This window comes from Homalodisca vitripennis, chromosome 4 (assembly GCF_021130785.1).
Source record: "Homalodisca vitripennis isolate AUS2020 chromosome 4, UT_GWSS_2.1, whole genome shotgun sequence".
Classification (NCBI taxonomy): domain Eukaryota; kingdom Metazoa; phylum Arthropoda; class Insecta; order Hemiptera; family Cicadellidae; genus Homalodisca; species Homalodisca vitripennis.
In genome coordinates this window covers 17,870,815-17,891,238 of record NC_060210.1, presented here as the reverse complement: position 1 = coordinate 17,891,238, position 20,424 = coordinate 17,870,815, and the positions used below count along the sequence as shown (strand labels likewise).

General features: G+C 32.2%; 1 protein-coding gene across 3 annotated transcripts in view; it reads right to left on the bottom strand.

The window, feature by feature from the left end:
- Window positions 1-20,156, bottom strand: part of LOC124359003 (lipase maturation factor 2-like) — a 60,521-nt gene extending 40,365 nt beyond the window's left edge. Inside the window, exons 1-3 of one of the 3 annotated variants that reach the window (XM_046811331.1) lie at window positions 19,928-20,156; window positions 8,163-8,343; window positions 6,704-6,805 (exon numbers count right to left, since the gene is read on the bottom strand). In XM_046811331.1, coding sequence (XP_046667287.1) covers window positions 6,704-6,805; window positions 8,163-8,343; window positions 19,928-20,021 — 377 coding nt within the window. In that variant the 5' untranslated portion in view covers window positions 20,022-20,156. Of the gene's footprint in view, window positions 1-6,703; window positions 6,806-8,162; window positions 8,344-10,073; window positions 10,250-19,927 lie in introns of those variants that run through there. The other 2 variants (XM_046811332.1, XM_046811333.1) reach the window with 2 other exon arrangements.
- Window positions 20,157-20,424: the final 268 nt, after the last annotated feature.

Here is a 20,424-nt window from a genome sequence, read left to right as displayed (position 1 = left end):
TCGATACTTACTACTCTACTTGAATTAGTACTTAAATGCACAAACAAACGTAATATTAAATAGAATAGGACACGTTGAGGAAATGTTTAGTATTTTTGGCCATATTTACAACATTTGATCTGCATTTACATTTACTTAAAAAAATTATTGCAAGTTAAAACATTGCTATTTTACAAGTAAAACATGTCTGCATTGGCTTTTGTCATCGTTACACTCGTGGGAAAGTGTATCATAAAAAATTATGGTAGTCCTCATTAATAACTTTTTTTAAATACTGCAAATCTTCAAACTTTCTTGTAGTAATTTTTATTGGCGACTTCTAAAAGGCTACATAAATTTTCAAAAGCAGTATGTGTTTTGGGTCGTCTTGGATGGGTTTGCCAATTGTCTTCCAAATCGAGCTTGAAGTAAATGCAGCCTTTGAAATAGCGAAACGCACACACATCAGAGACTATGGGATCAACCTTTCTTCATGCCAGGCCGCACACTAGTGTAGTAGCCATTTGAAAAGTCAATAAAATCAGTGTACTTCAGTACTACAACATTAAAACTCTGTTGGTTTGCTCCTTGCTTCTCGAAATCGATCTGACATAGTCTAAGGGCACGTAAAACTCCTTTCCTTTAATTTTTTTCTCGATCTTACTATGGACCGAATCTACTTCCATTTGTGTATGTCCTACTTCAAGGTATTTTTGATATATTGTTGCTTTATTAACATTTGAAAGGTGAAGTAGTGCATTTGAGACTTCTCACACCTATTCTGATACCCGCACCCATCTGACCAAATTATGATTTCAGAAAGGTTTTTTGCACAAATTTCTTTTTGTAAGAATTTGTACAGAATGGAAGCAAAAACACATCACTTTCTAAGCTACCATTGGCCTCATGCCACAAAAAACAATTTACTTCTGCATTTTTCATATTATAAATTGTATAATTATGCAGTTTTAGTTTAGTTTTGTAGTATGCAGAAGAACTCATTATGTTAGGTAATAAAAGAACGGCTTGAACATCAACTGTGTAAACGCCCAATGATTCGTTACTTAATGCTCTTTCCTTATCTTTCTCCTTTTCTGCCCTGGATTTCTCTTTTTTATTTTGATGTATTTTGAATTCTTCATCAGACACAGTTTCCTAGTTTATGCTTAATGCATGTTTCACATTCGGTCTTTTTTGGGTTGGTAGAGATCAATGTTAAGCTTATACATAACCCTAGAAAATACTGACCAACTAGCACTTCTACTGTTGTCAACGCAAAAATTTTGCTTGTATTCCTTGAAGAGCGCTACTTTACTTTCCCATACTGGTTCAAGGTAAAGTTTTTGGCTTGAGGCCCTGCAGTAGTGGGACTCCATCTTTGGGAGACTATGGAAGAACTCTTCTACCGAGCGAGACTTAACATCCTCTGAACCTCGCTTCTTCTTAGATTTTGCAACAGGAATGACCAGGATTATTAACATTTAATGGTTCAAAATTGTATTCCTCTAACTCAGTATTATCATGTGACAGTTCACGAAGCCATGACTGAACACTTCTTTCACCCCACATTCCAATGTGTGTAAAAAACTTTTCTTGGGCAAACATTAATACGCATGTTGTCTTTGATTAGATGATATTTGTATGTTACATTTCTTTTAGTTGAGTCAGTCAGAATAGATGTTTTACGTCTTTTAGTAATTTTCTTTCTTTCTATCAAAGAGGAGATGTAGGCTTTTCTACCAGACCAAATCATTTAAAAAAACTTTCCAAAAATATTTAAAGTTTTTCTCTCTGTCTTCCTCCTGCAGACTTGAAACATGACAAAGAGTTGGTATTCTTACTACTCCACTTACACGTACAGCGACATTTCATTTTCCTACCTTCCTTGTCAACACTCAATGTAAACTTTCCATTATTTTTTTTTAAGCCCTTGTAACTTTCTCCCCGCATCCTCTTTTCTTTGTTGACTTGTCTTTGCCATTGCTGTGGATTAGATAAACCTTTCCGACTTCTTTTACATTTCTGTTTTATCCCTCTTATTTCTTGCCCTCGAGCTTCATTTCTATTTTCTTCTCCTTCTCTGTTTTTCCACTACACTATCTTTATTAGTATTCAGTTGGGTATCGCCTGTTAATATTTGTTCAAAAAACTACTGTTTCTTTTTCTGTGCTGCTTTCTGGTTCTTGTCCGATTTGCTGTTGTTTTTCATAGTTTGTTACTTTTTGAACTGCTACGTGTTTCAGCAGACTTACTTTATTAATTTTCTTCGATCTTCTTTTCTTTTTTGGTTCCTCATCACTGCTAGAAAACCTCACCAAAGTCACTACTGGGAGCGTAGTTGTACTCATCTGAATCCGAAAATAAAGGACTGTCACTATCTGACAATTCTTTGTAGTTTACAATTTGGCAGAGTTTTTGTTTTTACTGTATTTGAAGTGTTATTTTCAATATTGGTAGTAGGCTTAGGACTTACAAAATAAGTATGCTCATTAAGGTTTGTTGTACTGTTGTTATCGATGTTCACAATACCAAACTCAACGGTCCATGGATTGTCGAACCTCTGGTGAGACCTCATTTTCTGCCAACGCCAGTTCAACTAAGCGCCTGCCTCTGAGAGCCATAATTGATAATCTGAAAGAATACAACAGATGTAGCCTAATTACTGTAGTAAAAATACTAATTAATTTTACTGGAAAAAAATGTAACTAGGGATAAATTATTTCTAATAGCCGAAAAAATAATATATTAACATTAAAAACAGTATTTTAGGTATAGCCAAAAATATAGTTGGTTACAAAAATGATAAGCATAGTGAAACATTCAGAAATATTCAATTTTACTGATACTTTGATTTTATACGATACCGTTATGTCAGGATATGCCAACACCGCGACCAGTTATCTATAATAGGCCTAACTTAGGTCTCAATAGCGTTGTGAATTCATTACTCTCTAAAGTTTTGCCCCATATATATTATCGTAATGTACTTTTACAGTATCTAAGTTTCAGTTAGATATAAAGTCTTGATTAGCGCCTAAAACTTTTGATAAACTAATCTAATAAACATTCAAACCCAACAAGGGTAATATAATTTTTTAATTCCTTATTAATCGTTTAATAAATTTCAAGTACAGTTACAAAAAACTGTAGGCCTAAAATAAATTTAATTAGGCTTAGGCTAGGATAAATAAGCCCAATATACTTAAATAGTATGTTAGATGTAACTGTAATATAATACAAACATTAAGTAGTTTAAATTAAGATTTTAGAAACTACATAATCATTTGATTCAAAAAGTCTTAAGTATGAATTTGAAACAAGCCTTTTGACAAGAAAAACTTACGACATTTTGCGCAGTAATAACATTAAAACACTTTAAAAAAACAATTTTACATAAGTTTGTAAGTAAAATATAATAACGCCCCAACACATTGGCAACATTAGAATCCTATAAAGAATCCTTTTTCAAACCAAATCAAACTAAAAATTGTTTTTGTTGCAAAAATATTCAACAACCATAACCTCACTTTCACTGACAAATTTACTTTTAGATGTCAAATCGAGCATTATTGTTATAATTTACAGTAAAAACATTAATATATTCTGCCTAAAAACAAACCAGAACTTTTAACAAAACAGCAGCTGAGTAAAAATAAGAAATTATACTTTATTTCACTTACCTATTATTATGTTAGAGCTGAGTTGCCAATCAATCAACAATCCAATGACAAACATGAGACAATTTGCAGGAACAGGTGGCTTGACATGAAAACATATGGCATTTTGCTTTTTTGCTACAGCTCTTTTTCTATTGGTCAAAAACATATGACATTTTGACACAAGTTCCGGATAGTGAAGTCAAAACATATGATGCAATAAAAAAAAAAATGGAAATTTTAACATAAGACATTTTGCACGAACGGCAACGAAATGTAGTAGTCCTAATTCTAAAAAATATGCAAAATGTTCAAAATTTAATGCTGAATAAGAAAAATATCACTTCATAACCTTTTGCACAACATATCACAATATTAATTGGTAAAAAAAAAATGTTTTTTCGCCCAAATTTTACTAAAATGTTTACCACATCAACAAGTGTCAGTAAGTAGTTGAATAGTGAGTATTGTCTCAAAATAAACACATATTTAGTTACTGATATGAGTAAAAGTAAGAAAAATGACAGATAAAGTATTAAAAATACAGAAAAATGGCTTATATACATATTTACATTAGACTAAAAAAAAAATAGTCTGAGTCACTCTCTGGTGGGGGTGCTGCTTTCATCGCTATCATTTCCATTCAAATCGTCATCAAAACAGCGCTTAATGGCACTTGAATTACTAAGTTCACTCATAGCACAAATAATTACTCAATAAACAATAATATAAGTCACGTACAAATCAAAAGTACAAAGCAAAACAACGTCACGGTCACAGAGCGTCGGCCGTGAGACAACCGTAACAAACAAACACGCATCGAAATCAGCTGACTATTATTCTTACTCTTCCTCGCAACCTTCTGAATGATATAGTTCTAATTACGTTACTAGATAGGGAATTTATTCCTAAATGTAGCCTTATAAACCACGTTATTATTGAGCGAACCGTTCGTCTGTGATATGGAAAAAAGGAACATATCGCACAGTGCGATAGTAGCACTTTGAAGTGGTACGAACATATCGCACAGTGCGATAGCAGCACTTTGAGGGTTAAAGAGACACCATTTTGAAACAGGTAAAAGAATTTTGTTAGTATTTTATTTGAAAAAAGGACTACCAAAGGTTAATACAATTCTCAGGTTTCATAACTTTATCTTAACTTGTTCCAAAGATATAATTTTTTATAAAAAACACATACAGACAGATAGACAGAAAACTAAAGGTTTTAGGACATACTTTTATATGAACCTTTTTGCTCATTTTTATGTGCAAAACAAAATTCCAAACTATTGGAACACTTTTACTGGACAGCCAATATAACTGCCGGTTCTAGGATAAAATCCCAACAAACAGCCAGAACATATACAGAAATCATTGGTGAAGGCAAACATTTTAAAAGGAGACATCCTTATTTACATATAAAATTCAAAAATTTGAAAAAAAACTTACATAAGACCTACATGACACTGACAATGAAATAAATTAAGAAATCCATTACATGGGTTAATTGGCTGAATTGAAATAACGCATTAATAGAAACAAAATGAGAAATACACGAGGTGGTTGCTTTATGTAATGAGATGAAATAACATCATCCAAGAGAGCATGTGGTTAGAACCAGTTTTTACAAGTCTGTACAGGATATCAGATGATAGGAGACCAATTGTGCAAGCCATTCTCTGGACAGTAGTTTGGTAACTAATTCTTTTACTCTAGACTTAGAAAATATGAATGTCACAACGTGAGTAGAATAAATTCAAAATAATACTTTGGATAGAACACATTAAATATGTACAACAATGTAAACATGTACAACATGTACAACACCTACAACACATTAAACATGGTATGGGAATGAAACTCATTAATTTACATACCAAATGTAAGACCACTAAAGGAAATTATTTAAAAATTACATTACAAATATTTTGTTGGACAAATACACTTCAGTGTGTATTTCATTACACAGAATTATTTGTAGAGGACACCAAACTTTTGATAAAGTTCAATATAGGATTGTTAATACCTAGTTTTCTACTGACACTGATTATAGGGCGCAAGTACATTTTAATATGGAGCAATAATTAACAAGATTTTTATAGTTGTTTTAGCATACTCTGTTATATTTTAATATACAAAAAACTATATTACAGAAACTTTTTAAAATTGAAATTATAGGTTTAATAATAATTGAACCATTATTTCCTCTGCAGAACCTACTCAGACGAAAACTCTGAACCAAAATTGGCTTTTTTTAGATTTCTATGAAATGTCACCACCGAGTGAATGGCTGAGATTGTTTCACGATAATGTGGAGTAAATAATCAGGAATATCAGTCGGGGAATATCAGCTATAAAAACTTGAGCTAAATCAGTCTCAATGCCATTGCCTACATCCCACCAGCCAGTCATTCTTGACAGTGTAGGCACTTCAAGTACCCAACTAAACTGGGACAACAATAGAGATCTACATAGATGAAATAATGGAGGCAGTGGATCTGTAGCTGTACGTGTAACCCAGCAGAAAACACTCTTGCATTTCACAGTAATTTATATTTAATGTTGTAAAAATCTTAACTTGTCAAATATTGAAATTATTTTAAATACTGAGAAGAATTATGAGACAATTCATACCTTCATAAAATAAAAAGCAAATTTTATCATTGAAAATCAAATGCCTATATAGTTACACATCAGTCTACAACATATTTTAAGTTCTGATAATACAAATTTATATCCAATATAATAATATACAAAAAAAAACCATCTGATGAATTTTAGTACTTCTGCAACAAATTTTTAAGGATGCTTAAACAAACATTTTTGGAAGCCATATAAAATAATACGGTACACACCTCAATTATTACTTAAAATTTGTAGTTTTTTTAATAAACCCACTTCTTAGGCCTATTGTAAATATAAATTATAAAAACTGTGTGGTTAACAACAGTAGATGTGAGGAATAGCAGACCATTTTTTTCATAACAACCAACATTTTGTATAGATTTTAAATTGAACATTTAATCAATCCTTTATGGTACAACTTTTTAAGGTTAAGTAACTTACCACTGAAACCAAAGAAACGTTTGTCCAACTTGGTAAAGCGAGTAGTAAAGAGACCATGATGCTGCAAACATAGGCTTGGTGCAGAACTTTTGAGAAACAAATCTGGAATTTAAACAAAGTGTTTTAATGTTGGTTTGTTTATTATACAACTGATATTAAAAACCAATACTATATTGTACAATATAAGTAATATTCAAATGTGTTCAATTTTTGCTGTTAAAATTTCATACAGCAATATACCAACTCAAAACTACTTAGGAAGTATGTTGGAATTTTAAATGATCATGAATCAAGTCATAACAAATTGCTGGCATCCAACCAACTGTCTTGAAATAATCATGACACATTAGACGTCAAACACAAAATTGTCTTCAATGAATGACACTATCACTTGACAGTTGCATATTGAGCTAGTTCATTTTATGTTTTTTACAGTGTTTGTGAGTTGTACCAATACATTTGTTAAGTACAGTTCCTGAAATCAAAATAAATAAAACAAATTTCACTTTGTTCAACGTTATACTTTATCTTTTCATTTTTTACTGGAAAACATACCTTAAACGTTTTAATTTTGTACTGAACGTATACAAAATGTTGTCAGGTATTTTCTTTCTATCCAGTGTCCATGCCAAGGTTTTACAAGTGTAAACTAATTAAAAAATAAATAAAAAAATACTCGTGTGTAAATTGAAACTGCTGTAACTTTGTACTTTACTGTATCGCTTGAGGCCAGATTTGTGCTATCATTTTCTCTAAATAGAGAACTTTAATTTAAAACTTTACTTAGAACTTTAACTACTCAACCTATACTATCTAATATTTTTCTGACTCCTTAAGGGCCATCCCCTGATATGGTGAAAAAGAAGATATTTGCATCAAAAAGTAGATATTTATGAATATTATTGACATACAAAAATTGAAATACTCAGCTGTCAGCTGTGGTGGTTATGATTTTCATAGTACCAATTTTTACGCTGATGTCGGCAATTTATTAATGTACACTAAGGTTTTATTACTGTCTCTGGACACACGAATACTGTTCCAGTATTGTCATTAATAAACAATATATACATATAAATTATACATAAACATTATATAAAATAATTTTAAAAAAGGGTTTTAGTTGACCATTTATTGTACTATTATATAAAACATATTTTATACATTTTAATATACTGTAGCTCCCAAACAAGTAAGTTAAATAGAAAGTTGTCAAGAATAAAAGTATTTTAAAATGTTGTTTTATACCCAAAATTAACAATAAGAACTTATAAAGGTGACCAGCATATTGTAAAATGGTGGCTAAATTTTGAAATTGTAAATGCATGTTTTAAAATTGTCATTAAAGAGTACATGGAAAGTTTCCCATTTAAACTTTGTTGTACGTTTAGTCATGTTTGATACAACAGTAGCACAGCTAAACTGCACATTCTGTACAAGTAAAAATTTGAAGACTTACCCGGAAAACGACAGCAAGATCCCAATTAGAGACAGGGCATCCATCATGTACTCTGTGTCCAAGCCGATGTATGGGGCCAGCCACAGAAGTGTCGGTTTGTTGTGGATGTTTTGAACCAAAGTGTTGTCTTTGGATTCCAGCTGGACATGTGCCGGCAACACGCCATTTCTGCCGTACAGACCTGTGACAAAATACTTATTTTATGACCATTCCTATATAAGTAGGCATACTAGAGATAAACCGCTTACAAAGAAACCTGCGCAGAAGCAAATATCTGAGCAACCATACACAGGAGTGGCCCTCCTCCAATAGTGGGGAATGGGGTAAGCATCTCCTCGTCTCTGTTTTATCAGGTGTGTGGATCGTGTCTCGCTCGTGCCATTTTGTTTACACTACAGCTATTTACCTATTCCATTTGTATATTGTATTTTTAATAAGTGGTGCCGTATTACGGCATAAGTGGTGTGGAGCTAAATCTTTTTCAGTCTTTTTTAAGCAGTCGCACTCAGAGAGTTTGTATTAGCAGCAAACTGTCTGAAACAGTAGATATAAAATTGCGGAGTACCACAGGGATCGGTCTTGGGCCCTTTTTTGTTTCTTGTACATATAAATGATTTGCCTGTAAATGTTAATTGTAATTCTGTTGTATTTGCCGATGACTCAACTTTTTTCTGTAGAAACAAGCTAGAGATGCTATCTGGTATAATGGATAATTATATTACTGAAAGTTCCATTTGGTTTCAGTCTAACGGTCTTATGCTAAACCAGTCTAAGACTCAATCTATAATTTTTAGTTTATGTAATCGTGAAACTGACTTAGGCTTTAAGATTAATGATAGTGTCAAATTATTAGGTATAACCTTAGATTCTAAATTAGCTTGGAATGCCCATGTAAATAATATTTCTGTCAAGCTCTCCAGAGTAATTTATTTACTTCGACAAATTAGAAAGCTTGTCCCAAAACAATATGTAATCAATGCATACTATGCTTTTTTTAATAGTATAATTTCTTATGGTATTATTCTTTGGGGAAACTGCAGTGATGTACAGAGAATCTTAATTCTACAAAAGAAAGCTTTAAGAATTTTAACAAACTCTCCTTATAGGGCACATTGCAAACCTCTTTTTGTTCAAGAAGGTATTCTTACTGTGATAAATCTATATATATTTGTTTGTTTATGTAATGTTAAGAATAACTTGCAGGACTATTGCACGAGAAATGAATTTCATCATTACCATACTAGATTTAATGCACTGTTAGATTTACCATATGTTAGGTTAGCAAAAACTCAAGCATCACATAAAGTTATAAGCATCAAATTTTTTAATAGATTACCTTCTAGTGCCCGATCTGTGCCTATAAGTAGATTTAAAAGAGTGTTATATGCCTGGTTAAAAGAAAACCCATTTTATCATGTACAAGAATTTTTTAATATGCCTGACATTGATGTTATTTTTTAAGTCTATATGTTATGTGTCTTTTAAAGTTTTATTGCTACATGTTGTGTTTTTAAAGTAGTCTAGTCATTGTAGTTTATACGAAAAGGTTTTAATCATAACTTAGGCTGTGACGATGTCTATTGCACTGTTTCTTGTGTTGAATGACAAATAAATTTTCTGATTTCTGATTTAAGTATGGGTCTATACAAGCGTAAATTATTAATTTAACAGACTAATGTAGCCATAGATGTAACCAGGGAGCTTGCGTTTTGGTGTGAGGTTAGCCGCTAAGTGGCAGTGGGCAGGTCGGGGGATAGAATAATACTGTGTTTATTTTGAAGTGTTTTTTACCAGTTTAAATTGAATATGGTTTAGAGCACTGGAGTTTGGGATAAGTATCAAGCATATAAGGAATTAATAGTTTTTGACTTATCTTGCTACACACAAGAAATATGACATAAATCAACATACTCACTACTGCTGCAAACTAGAGCACATGTTTTTATTTAATGTTTGAACTGTCTCTATTGAGCCTTTAAATCACTTATTAAAGGTGTAGCTGTAGGAATAGTAATTATATTGTAGCACTTCAACTGGTCTTTAAACTAAATCTGAACACAAATGGATTATTACTAAAACTATTTAAACAGGAAGACGACTGTGCACTGATAAGTGTAGTTACAGGCAAGTCCACTCACTGCAAGCCTGCTTGTACATGAGAAAGCAGATATCTTGCCTGTGCTGAACTCTGACCACCTGAAGTCTGTTTACTCAGCTGTCACTCGGTTGCAGTCTGCTTGTCTACATTGAACACTTTCTTTGACATGACATAATCTTAGACTGAATCGTTCCTGCATATAAAATTGTATTATTCAAAGAGCATTGTCTAATTAACATAATAATTGTTTAACTTAATAAAATCATTTTATTAAGTTACTACATTTTTTTAAACAGACATAGTGAATCAGCAAACACTGCAAAAAAAAAAAAAAAAAAAAAAAAAAAAAAAAAAAAAAAAAAAAAAAAAAAAAAACTCCATTCATCAAAAATTGATACAAAAAATATATTTTATTAATTCTTTTGAGGAAAAGTCTCCAATGAAAAACCAATAAAAAACTGGGGGGAAAAAAACAATGTCTAAGTATCCTTGCGGTGTGTGTTCAGTTGGGATTAAGCACAAAGGTATTCTATGTGCAGGGACCTGCAAACAGTGGTTCCATTCTAAATGTCTAGACTGGTCGGATAACAAATTTAATAACCTGTCCAAGAGCGACATTCAATCTTGGCAATGTAGAAACTGTAAATCTATCAAAACTACTAGAGAAGCAGAAATGTATTATGAAGCAAACCCTTTACAGCTGCCCAAAAATACTTCACCACAGATAAAACACGACCATTACACTAGGGATAATTCTCTGGGTACATATACCATCCAAAATGAATATGACAATTTAAATAAATCAATACAAATTTTAGAAGACAGTTTGCTTGAAAATGAACATTTAGGGAAAAAATGATGACAACGAAGATAAATTGGAAATGGCTGCAAAAATAGGCTCTGCTCTACTAGAAAAAACTAACTACTAGAAGGAAAACTAGCACTTTTAGAAGCCAAACTTACCAGTGCTAAAACGAAAATAGAAGAAATGACTCTTAAGGAAGAAAACTACTTAAGGAAAACTGAAAACCTTCTTCAGCTACTGAAAAAAACTGAAAAAGCTATCAGAAATGGAAATACAACTGGGCAACCAGAAACAACTTAATTTAGACATCCAACACACTTTTGAAGAACATGACAGGAAACAGGACCAGATCATTAATGAGTTGGCACTAAAAAAATAGGGAGTTAGAGAGAAATTGATGTCTCTAATGAGACGCGAGGGTCACTGCAGTACATCCTCTCCTCAAGCATACATAAATACTGATGGGACTCAAACAACCCTCAGCTCCGATCAGCTTTCGATAAATGTCCCCCCCACTGACCCACTATTGAGTTTATCTGCTCTTGTCCTGGACATAGGACAATTAAAAACCAGACAGGAGCAACTGGAACATGCAGTCAAAGAATGCACTGAAAAACTCCTCGGCCAAGGCCATCCAGCAACCGCGAATAACAGCAACAACTTTAGTGGAGCTCCCCCTACTTTAGTGCACGTTCGGATGACTCCCTCTAGAAGTCTATCTACCACAAGCAGAAAGAATAAACACAAAGCAATAAAGGGGAAAAGTCACTTTAGCGTGTCACTGCAAGTGGCAAAAAGCAAAACCAATTTTTAAAAACAAGATAATAAAATAGAACCTGACCATACAAATACGCAGCCTCTTCTTAGGAAAATAGGAACACTCCAACCTCCTACCAACTCAAGACCAAGACCACATAATGAAACAATAGAGGAATTCTTTGACAAAAACATTGAATTTTACAAGCAAATCATCATTAGCAGTCACCCAAGTGTAACAATCACAAATTGCAATAGCAGCGACCAAGAAGAAGCATCTTTTTTAGTACTGACCACTTCAAATAAAAAAGGCAGACTAAAACCTCAAACAAAGGAAAACTTACAATCCTGCAACAAAACATTAGAAGACTAATAAGTAAATCAAATCGCCTTAAATAACCGCCTTAAATCTTCATCTAGCTGAGTTGAAAAAGCCCAATGTCATCATTTTAACTGAGCATGGCCTCAGACAAAACCAGATAGAATCTATACAATGGTTACCTGGCTTTGGCCTAGTACCCCACTACAGACTTAGAGGCGTAGCTATATTTGTAAATGATGCACTCATAGAAATAGAAGTGTCTCAATACTGCCAAGAACTATCATGTGAGGTTGCGCTTATAGAGATTAAATTCAACAAAGATATTATCTCCATATGTATCTATGTCATGGGTACATACGGATCACCAGACAATAACCGGGTTGTTACAATGGCAACACTATCTCATTTAATAGATGACACGGAGGCAACTCAGTCCCTATCTACTACTTTTTATTACACTACATGGGGAGACTTTAATAAGCGGCCTACACTCATTGTTGAGTTGTTTTTATCGAACAATTCTATATATTATCCAACTTTGATAAATAAAAACATACACAATAAGAGTTATAATAAATTACCATAACAAAAAGAATCTTGTACATTACAATTTTAAAAACATAAATTTAACACTAACATTACAAAACAACTCCATTGTGAAATGGAGGAAAGAATTTTCTCCATGAGTTACCAGGAGCCAAACCTACATGTTAATACCACTTAAACAAATCTCGTCACTTGTGAGAAATATCTCACATACTTTCCTCATATTGATCGCTATTTTCAAAGTCTCAAAATATTAGAATCTTCTTGCTGTGTATTGTTTATATTAAATACACTACAGTATAACTAATAAGTTGAAATCATACGCTTAGTTAAATAAATTGTAATATTGAATTGTTCCTTCAGATAAAAACATTGAACCATTCGATAAAAACAACCGAATAACGAGTGTAGGCAACTTATTAAAATCTACCCCACTAAATAAGTAGGTTTACACTAAGATTATCATAAACATGTTACAAGTAGTACCAAAGTTAAAGATAACCTATTTACGAGCGCTCACGTATCTGAGCTTGAATTTGGGAACTATCTTGAGGGATGTTTTTCATTCTTCCCCAGTTATGCGGGGAGAGTTTGTGAGAAAATCGTTCCAAAAATAACGGTCTCCAGATAATACCAAAGTAACATATTTATATGGCCCACTGTCAAACTGCTGAAGGTAACAATTTGAGCACTTATTTGATTGAAGCAGGTAAGAGATGCCTAGCTTATTCCTTTATGTGGTAGCTAATGTTTTTGTGCATAGTTTTGGTAGGAGGTGTCTCACACTTTATCTAAGTGCCATTAAAAAGTAAGGGGTTATTTGTCCATAACTTCTGCTAGGAACGTTGTAGGGATATTTTCTTCGTGTCATTGTGTTTCTATTGAAAAGACCTGTTTCTATATAAAATGACATGTCACAAATTTTAATTTTAGCACACAAATACAAATTTAGTTTAGTTTATGTATTAAAAGTATTTTAAGTAATCTTTTGTTACAAAATCATTAATATTGTAATTGTATTTTGTTTTACTGGGTTATTACATTATTTAAAATATGTACAGTTAATTTACATCAGTGGAATTGCTAAAACATTTCAAATATGGTATATAAGTAGATCAAGATAAAAGAATTGTGTTAGATTAAATATAACATGGGACGATTGGTGTTATTTTTTAGCTCCAGTATGACCTATGGCAGATTAATAATTCTTCTAAGTACAAGTTAATAAGAAGAATCGCAATGGTAAAATTAAAAATTTGAAACATTGTTCTAATTATAAAACATGTTTTCTAATTGCGTACTTAAGTTAAGAATAGATATTACACTGTTCTAACATTAGAAAATACATCTCCATGAGGTCACTATTTTTGGAACAGTTTTTCTTACCGGGGACTTATAAAAACTACATTATCAGAAAAAACAGACTTTGTTTGAATTACTGTGAAAATTACATGTCATTATGACAATCAGTTCTTGTTTTTTGTCACCCAAAAGGAAGCGATGTCAGTGAGGAGGCCACTCTGTCCTTATCTACTATTTATTTTTAAGGTTAAGTAGATGTGTACATATTATACATATAAAAAATTAATGAGCACTCACATGATCTGAGCTTGAATTTAGGTACTATCTCGAGGGATGTTTTTATTTTATATTTTAATTTTTAACAGATACATAACAAGTATTAAACCGTATGTACTTACTATTACAAAATTTAATATTAATGTCTTAAGGGAAAGTTCTCAAACTCTTCTAATGAATATAAAGTTAATCCTACCAAAAACTCTTTTAACTTTCTATTAAAACAAGTAAATTTACCCTCATTTTTTATATAATCAGGAATTTTTCTTAAAAATTTATTTGCTACATATAATGTAATTTTATATAATTCCAAACGATGACAAGGGATCACAAATTCATTTTTATATCTGGTCTCATAGTGATGCACCACATAACTGCTACTGATGGATGTTTGATGTTTAACATACATAATGGCTTCAAAAACATAAAGTCCATATACAGTTAATATATTTAATTCTTTTAAACATTCTTTGACAGATTTTAAAAAATTTAATTTTAAAACGTTCTGACAGTTTTGTTTTTGAACTAGTATTGCATTTTCTTGTTTAGTAGCCCCGTATACAAACAGTCCATTTGTAATGTAAGACTAAATGTGAGAAAAAATAAAAAAGTTTTAAGGTGTCAATACTGCATAAATCAGACATTATCTTAATGCATACAAGCCATATTAATCTTATTTGTAGTAATTTTGGTGTGAGAATCCCATGACAAGTTATTGACAACTGTTAGCCCCAAAACTTTTACTTCTTTGGCAAATACGATTTCTTTTCCTTCAATTTCAATGAGTGGAGTAATTGCTTGTTTATTTTGTTTTGTTTTAAAACTTAGGCATTTTGTTTTATCCGTATTTAGATACAAACTGTGACAGTTAAAAAATTGTTGTAAATTAACCAATTCAATATAGTATTTAATTTCTATCTGATCTTTTGTTTTACTTGATATTTTTAAATTTGAATCATCTGTGTTTAGACATAGACTTGTAGATGGCTCAAAACTTGACAGTTTTTTTAAAATTTTCAGGTAACAAATGAAAATGAGTGATCCTAAAATAGATCCTTGGAGTACTCCTAGCTAAATTTTTTACAATTTTAATTTGTATTTCAATTTTTAGTTATTTTTCAATTTAAAATATATTTCTAAACATTGTTGCCTATTTGATAGGTATGATTTAAACCACTGTAATGCTTTTTTACTCACATTCATTCCTTTCAACTTGAGCAGCAACATGGGATGATACACACTGTCAATGCTTTTGACATATCCATAAATACTCATTCCCATACCTTCTCATTCTTATCAATAGACTTAATTATTCATTAAACAAAGCTTACTATAGCTCTTATAGTAGACCTTTGTTTTCTGAAACAATTGGTTATCTTCTAACCAATTGTTCTTCTAATCAATTAATTTATTTTACACTATTTTCATAAATTTTAGAGATTGAAGGTAACAATGATACTGGCCTGTAGTTACTTTTATCCTTAGGATCATTCTTTTTATGAATTGGGATGACTTTTGCAATCTTTAAAAAGTCTAGGAATCACTACATATAAAAGAAGAATTTATCAAATGAACAAGCACTTTACAAATGTGTCGTTTCACCGATTTTGTAACAGTGAAGGAAACAGGATTTTTTCCGGACATTTGCCATCGTTAAGTGAAACAAGAAAACAGTAACACTACGTTTCGAGATCTGCAATCTGATCTCTTCTTCAGGTAAAGAACTAACCTAATACATAATTACAAACTAGGTTAAAATAACCTTCAAACAAAGAATTTGTAACAGTCCTGGGAATATCTTCATATCCACATGATTGCTTATTTTTAAACGAATTAATTACCTTGAGAACATCATTCTCATTAGTTTTTGTGAGGTAAAAAAGTTTTGGTATATCTTAACAGTCTTAAGTCTTCTTTTTCTTAACATTAACATTGTTAGCCCAGGTTACTTGTCCTATAAACTAAGCTATTGTACATACATTTGTCTAAATTCAAATTTTCACTTGGCTTTCTTATGGCCACTTTGACGACTGAATAATACTTAAATACATAAAACCGGTTTGTATCGCAGTCACTACCGCTCTGTCACTTTACCCCTTAATGCGTATAGTTCATTTAGTACCGAAGTCCGGAACAATCGGCTGATTTTAAATTGTCCAATGAATTGTTACATGTTTTTTTGGGGGGAGGGGCTTCTTCTTTTTCTTTTATGGGGCGACCTTGCGAACATATGTCGATCTTCATTCACAACTTCACGATCCATGTCACGTATAATACAATATTTTGAGATTAATAAAGCTGTCAAATTATGTCTTAATTTTATAAGTTCTTGGAGACGGAAGATTTGTTTTTATAATTTTCCCGGTTATCAGAAAAATTCCCGGCTTATTCCCGGTCGGGTAGCCACCCTGTATAAGTATGTTATATAAGTAGCTTTGGACCAGGTTATCATAAATATTTTACTAGAAGGATAAAAAGTAAAAATAACCTTAACAAGCGCTTAGACAATGGACAAACTTCTTTATTAGCATATTCATCAAGAACAGTAATAGAGTCAGAAATTAGATAAACTTGTTTTGGAAAAATAATTTTTGAGTCCAATGATGCATTACATTTGAGGTCGAATGTTAAGTTCCAGTTGAGGCCTCCAGTTCAGGAATTCGTCAATGGTGTAGAAAGGAACAACAAGGAAGTCATGGAGTGCTTTTTTAAAGTGTTACCCTGAAGCTCTCTTAATGGTTGTGGTAGATGGTTCCAGAGTTTTCACCCAATGTAGGATGGTTTCTCCTCGAAAAGTGCTGTGCGGTGTATGGGTAGAGTGTAGCTTGTTGCATAACGTGTGTTGTAGTGATGAAGGTCCTTTCCAGTTTTGAGATTCTTCTGGTGTGCATACATGATGACTTCTTGGATGTATAGCGCAATAACAGTCATTATCTGGAGTGTCTGGAAGGCATGTCTGCAGCTCTGCCTTGGTTCTAAGTCAGCCAAAATACGGATGGCTTTTTTCTGTAGAGTAAGAACTCTATTAAGGTTTTCAACTGAGGAGCCACCCCAAACCGCAAGTCCATACCTCATGTGAGTTTCTACTAATGAGTAGCTGTTTTGGCTGATTCCAAGTTGCTGATCCATTTAATGCGTCGAACAGCATATATTCCAGATGCTAATTTTTTGCAGACATTGTTCACTTGCTCAGTCCAGGTTAGATTTCTGTCCAGAATGACTCCAAAAAATTTTACATGGTTTTCAACTGTTACATTGGCGATGCTGGGAGTAGTGTCTCTTTTCTTACTGAAATTAATTTGTATTGTTTTTTGTGGGTTTATAGCCAGGTCATTTGTTTTACAATAATTCAGAGCCTTGTTTAGAGAGGCTGTAGCAGCTGCACAAACACCTTCTGCAGTGTAATTCCTTATCAGAAGCGTTGTGTCGTCTGCTTACATTACGCATGATGTATTATTATCTTGGGTATATGTTGGGAAATCATTTACAAATAGAATAAAGAGGACTGGGCCCAGTACAGACCCTTGTGGAACTCCTCGGAGAATAGAAAATGGTTTTGACTGGTGTGTTTTTGTAATTCCAAGTGTGGTTGTCTATACCTCAACTACTTGGGTTCGCCCTGACAGGTAACTTGCAAACCATTATTGTTAGCTGTGTCTGTGATTCCCAGTAATGCTAGTTTCCTTAAAATGAGGTTAGCTTACTGATTTGAGCTTGAATTTGGATACTATCTCAAGGGATTATTTGTCCGATCGGCACTTTCTCGATTTCAGATCACGTCCCAGATTGTTCAACTTCTCCTAAAATATTGTTTAATCTGGCACGTGACATGATTTCGGAAAAATAATTCGGCACCACTCTTTACTTCTGGCAAAAAAAGAAAACATCCTCGAGATAGTACCTATATTCAAGCTCATGTCACCAAGCATGATGCTATTACCGAGAGTGGATCAGCTGGTAACAGATTTTTATTTTATTTATTTTTTTTTTTTTCTTGGGGCGGCCTACTGCCATGAACTTAAGCCTCAAGGGCCTTTTGCGCACCCCGGAAACACCATATTACTAAAACATAATAATACCTGATTATATTATTCACAACCAAACACATACAAGAATAATGTTCAACCGAATTACTTTATAAGTTTATAAGATTGTATTAAACAATATTAGATATTCTGTAAAATAAAAACGGCTAGTAATTATTGATTATGAATATCTATTGGTTAAATGATTTTACATTCAATAGTTAATATATTTCTAATCTATAGTTGATATGATTATCGTGGTAAGTGCTTATTATATTGCAGTCATAAAAAAATAACTGTATTGACTAATAATAAAGTATTTTATGCCCTTCTATGAGAGCAACATGAGTAGTGTTTAGCCACCGCCATTCTTATCTTTGTTTCGAGTGTTAGCCTACATATTTATTTATTGTATAGGGTAGGGTACGATAAGCAGACCCGGTTTTTTATACTGTAATTGGCAAACGATATTACTTAATCATAACCATTGATATAATCAATTGATACTGATTAATTATTTTAAACAATTAACTTAAATAATATATATCAACAGCTGTAAACACTTTCAAATAATACTTGTAATGTAATATTTCAATTTTATATAAGTAACATTTGATTATTAAAATGGCAGTCAGTTTTAAGAAAACTACACAACATTGCTTTGAAAGATGATAAGACATGTTTTTCATGACTTCAACATGTTGGACTCATACCGAAAAACCCATTATGTGAAATTTGTGGGTAAGAAACAACTGTAACTGTGAGAGGAGCAAATATGGTCGTCTTCAGGTTTCCTAATATATTTTGGTTTTAATAATTTGTTTGATCACTGTAAATATTGAATTCATATTTTAATTTAAAACTATAGATACTTTTATATCGATTGATAGTCTAGGATTTAAGATGCGAATATTAGGTATCGATGATTACATTCTTTGATATAAAAAACCGGGTCCGCTTATTGTATCCTACCCATTGTAAAATGTATTTTATTGATTTGACATCTCTGTATAAGGGTAGTTTTTGTAACACCATATATCCAGTGAACACTGGTCAACGATTAAATCTGCAAGTATTAAAGTAAAGAAATGTGTGTTTTCAGGACATAAAACTACTTTTACACATGTTGATTATCCATAAAGCTTAATAACAATGTTTATTTTCACAATATTAATACCTAGCAAAAGGCTAAATTAGGTCTATTTAAAATCGATAACCTATTTGTTATCAATTACTTTGCCAGCCTCTAATTGATTATTTTACCAGCCTCTTGTAAAAGTGCAACTCCAACCAATTATTATAACCTATATGCCTAAGTATACTTCTAAAAGATTCACAGGCCTAAATACTACCTCAAGTGAATATCAAATTACTTGGACCACTTTTTCAATAAATAAAACTTTGATACACGTTAATATTTTTCAAATTATTTTATAATAAAAAAACCAACAGATTTAGCATGTTGTTAACATTGTTGAAATATCTAATTTAATGTTTTAGTTAAATTTATAACTATTGCTCTAAATATTTAAAATAGTTTCATTTATCTAATTAGGCAGGATGCTGAAACCTTCAATTAGAGATAAGCATACATCAAAGTTGATGTGTCTGAACACGTTAAGTCTAACAACTTACCAGGTATCTGAATATATAATGAAGCAAAAGCAAATAAATAAATAATGTTCATACAACGCAAGAATAAATTTCTAGTCAAACGAATTTCCACCATTTTTACAGAAGCTAAAATTTAAATAAAATATTATTCACGACCAACGAACCAACGCAAACATTACAGGAACACCCCGCGATTATCAACGAACCAAGACAAGCCGACAACGACAAGCGTCAACGTCAAGTAAAGCCGAGCGACGAACCCAACCAACCCAGAGATTACGATCTACAGACAGAACAGAACGGGACAAAAACAGTAATGAAAGACAACGCTTTGAAAAAGATAAAAAGAAAGTAAAGATTTGGTTTACAAACCAACATTCTTGGAAAAATCCACTGATACTTATAAATTAATAATTAATCAAATTTATGGAATGAAAGTATTACGGGAGAAAACATCTCCTATAAGAGAAGTCAATATGTAAATCTTAAACAATAAACCTGTTGGATAAAAACTTAGG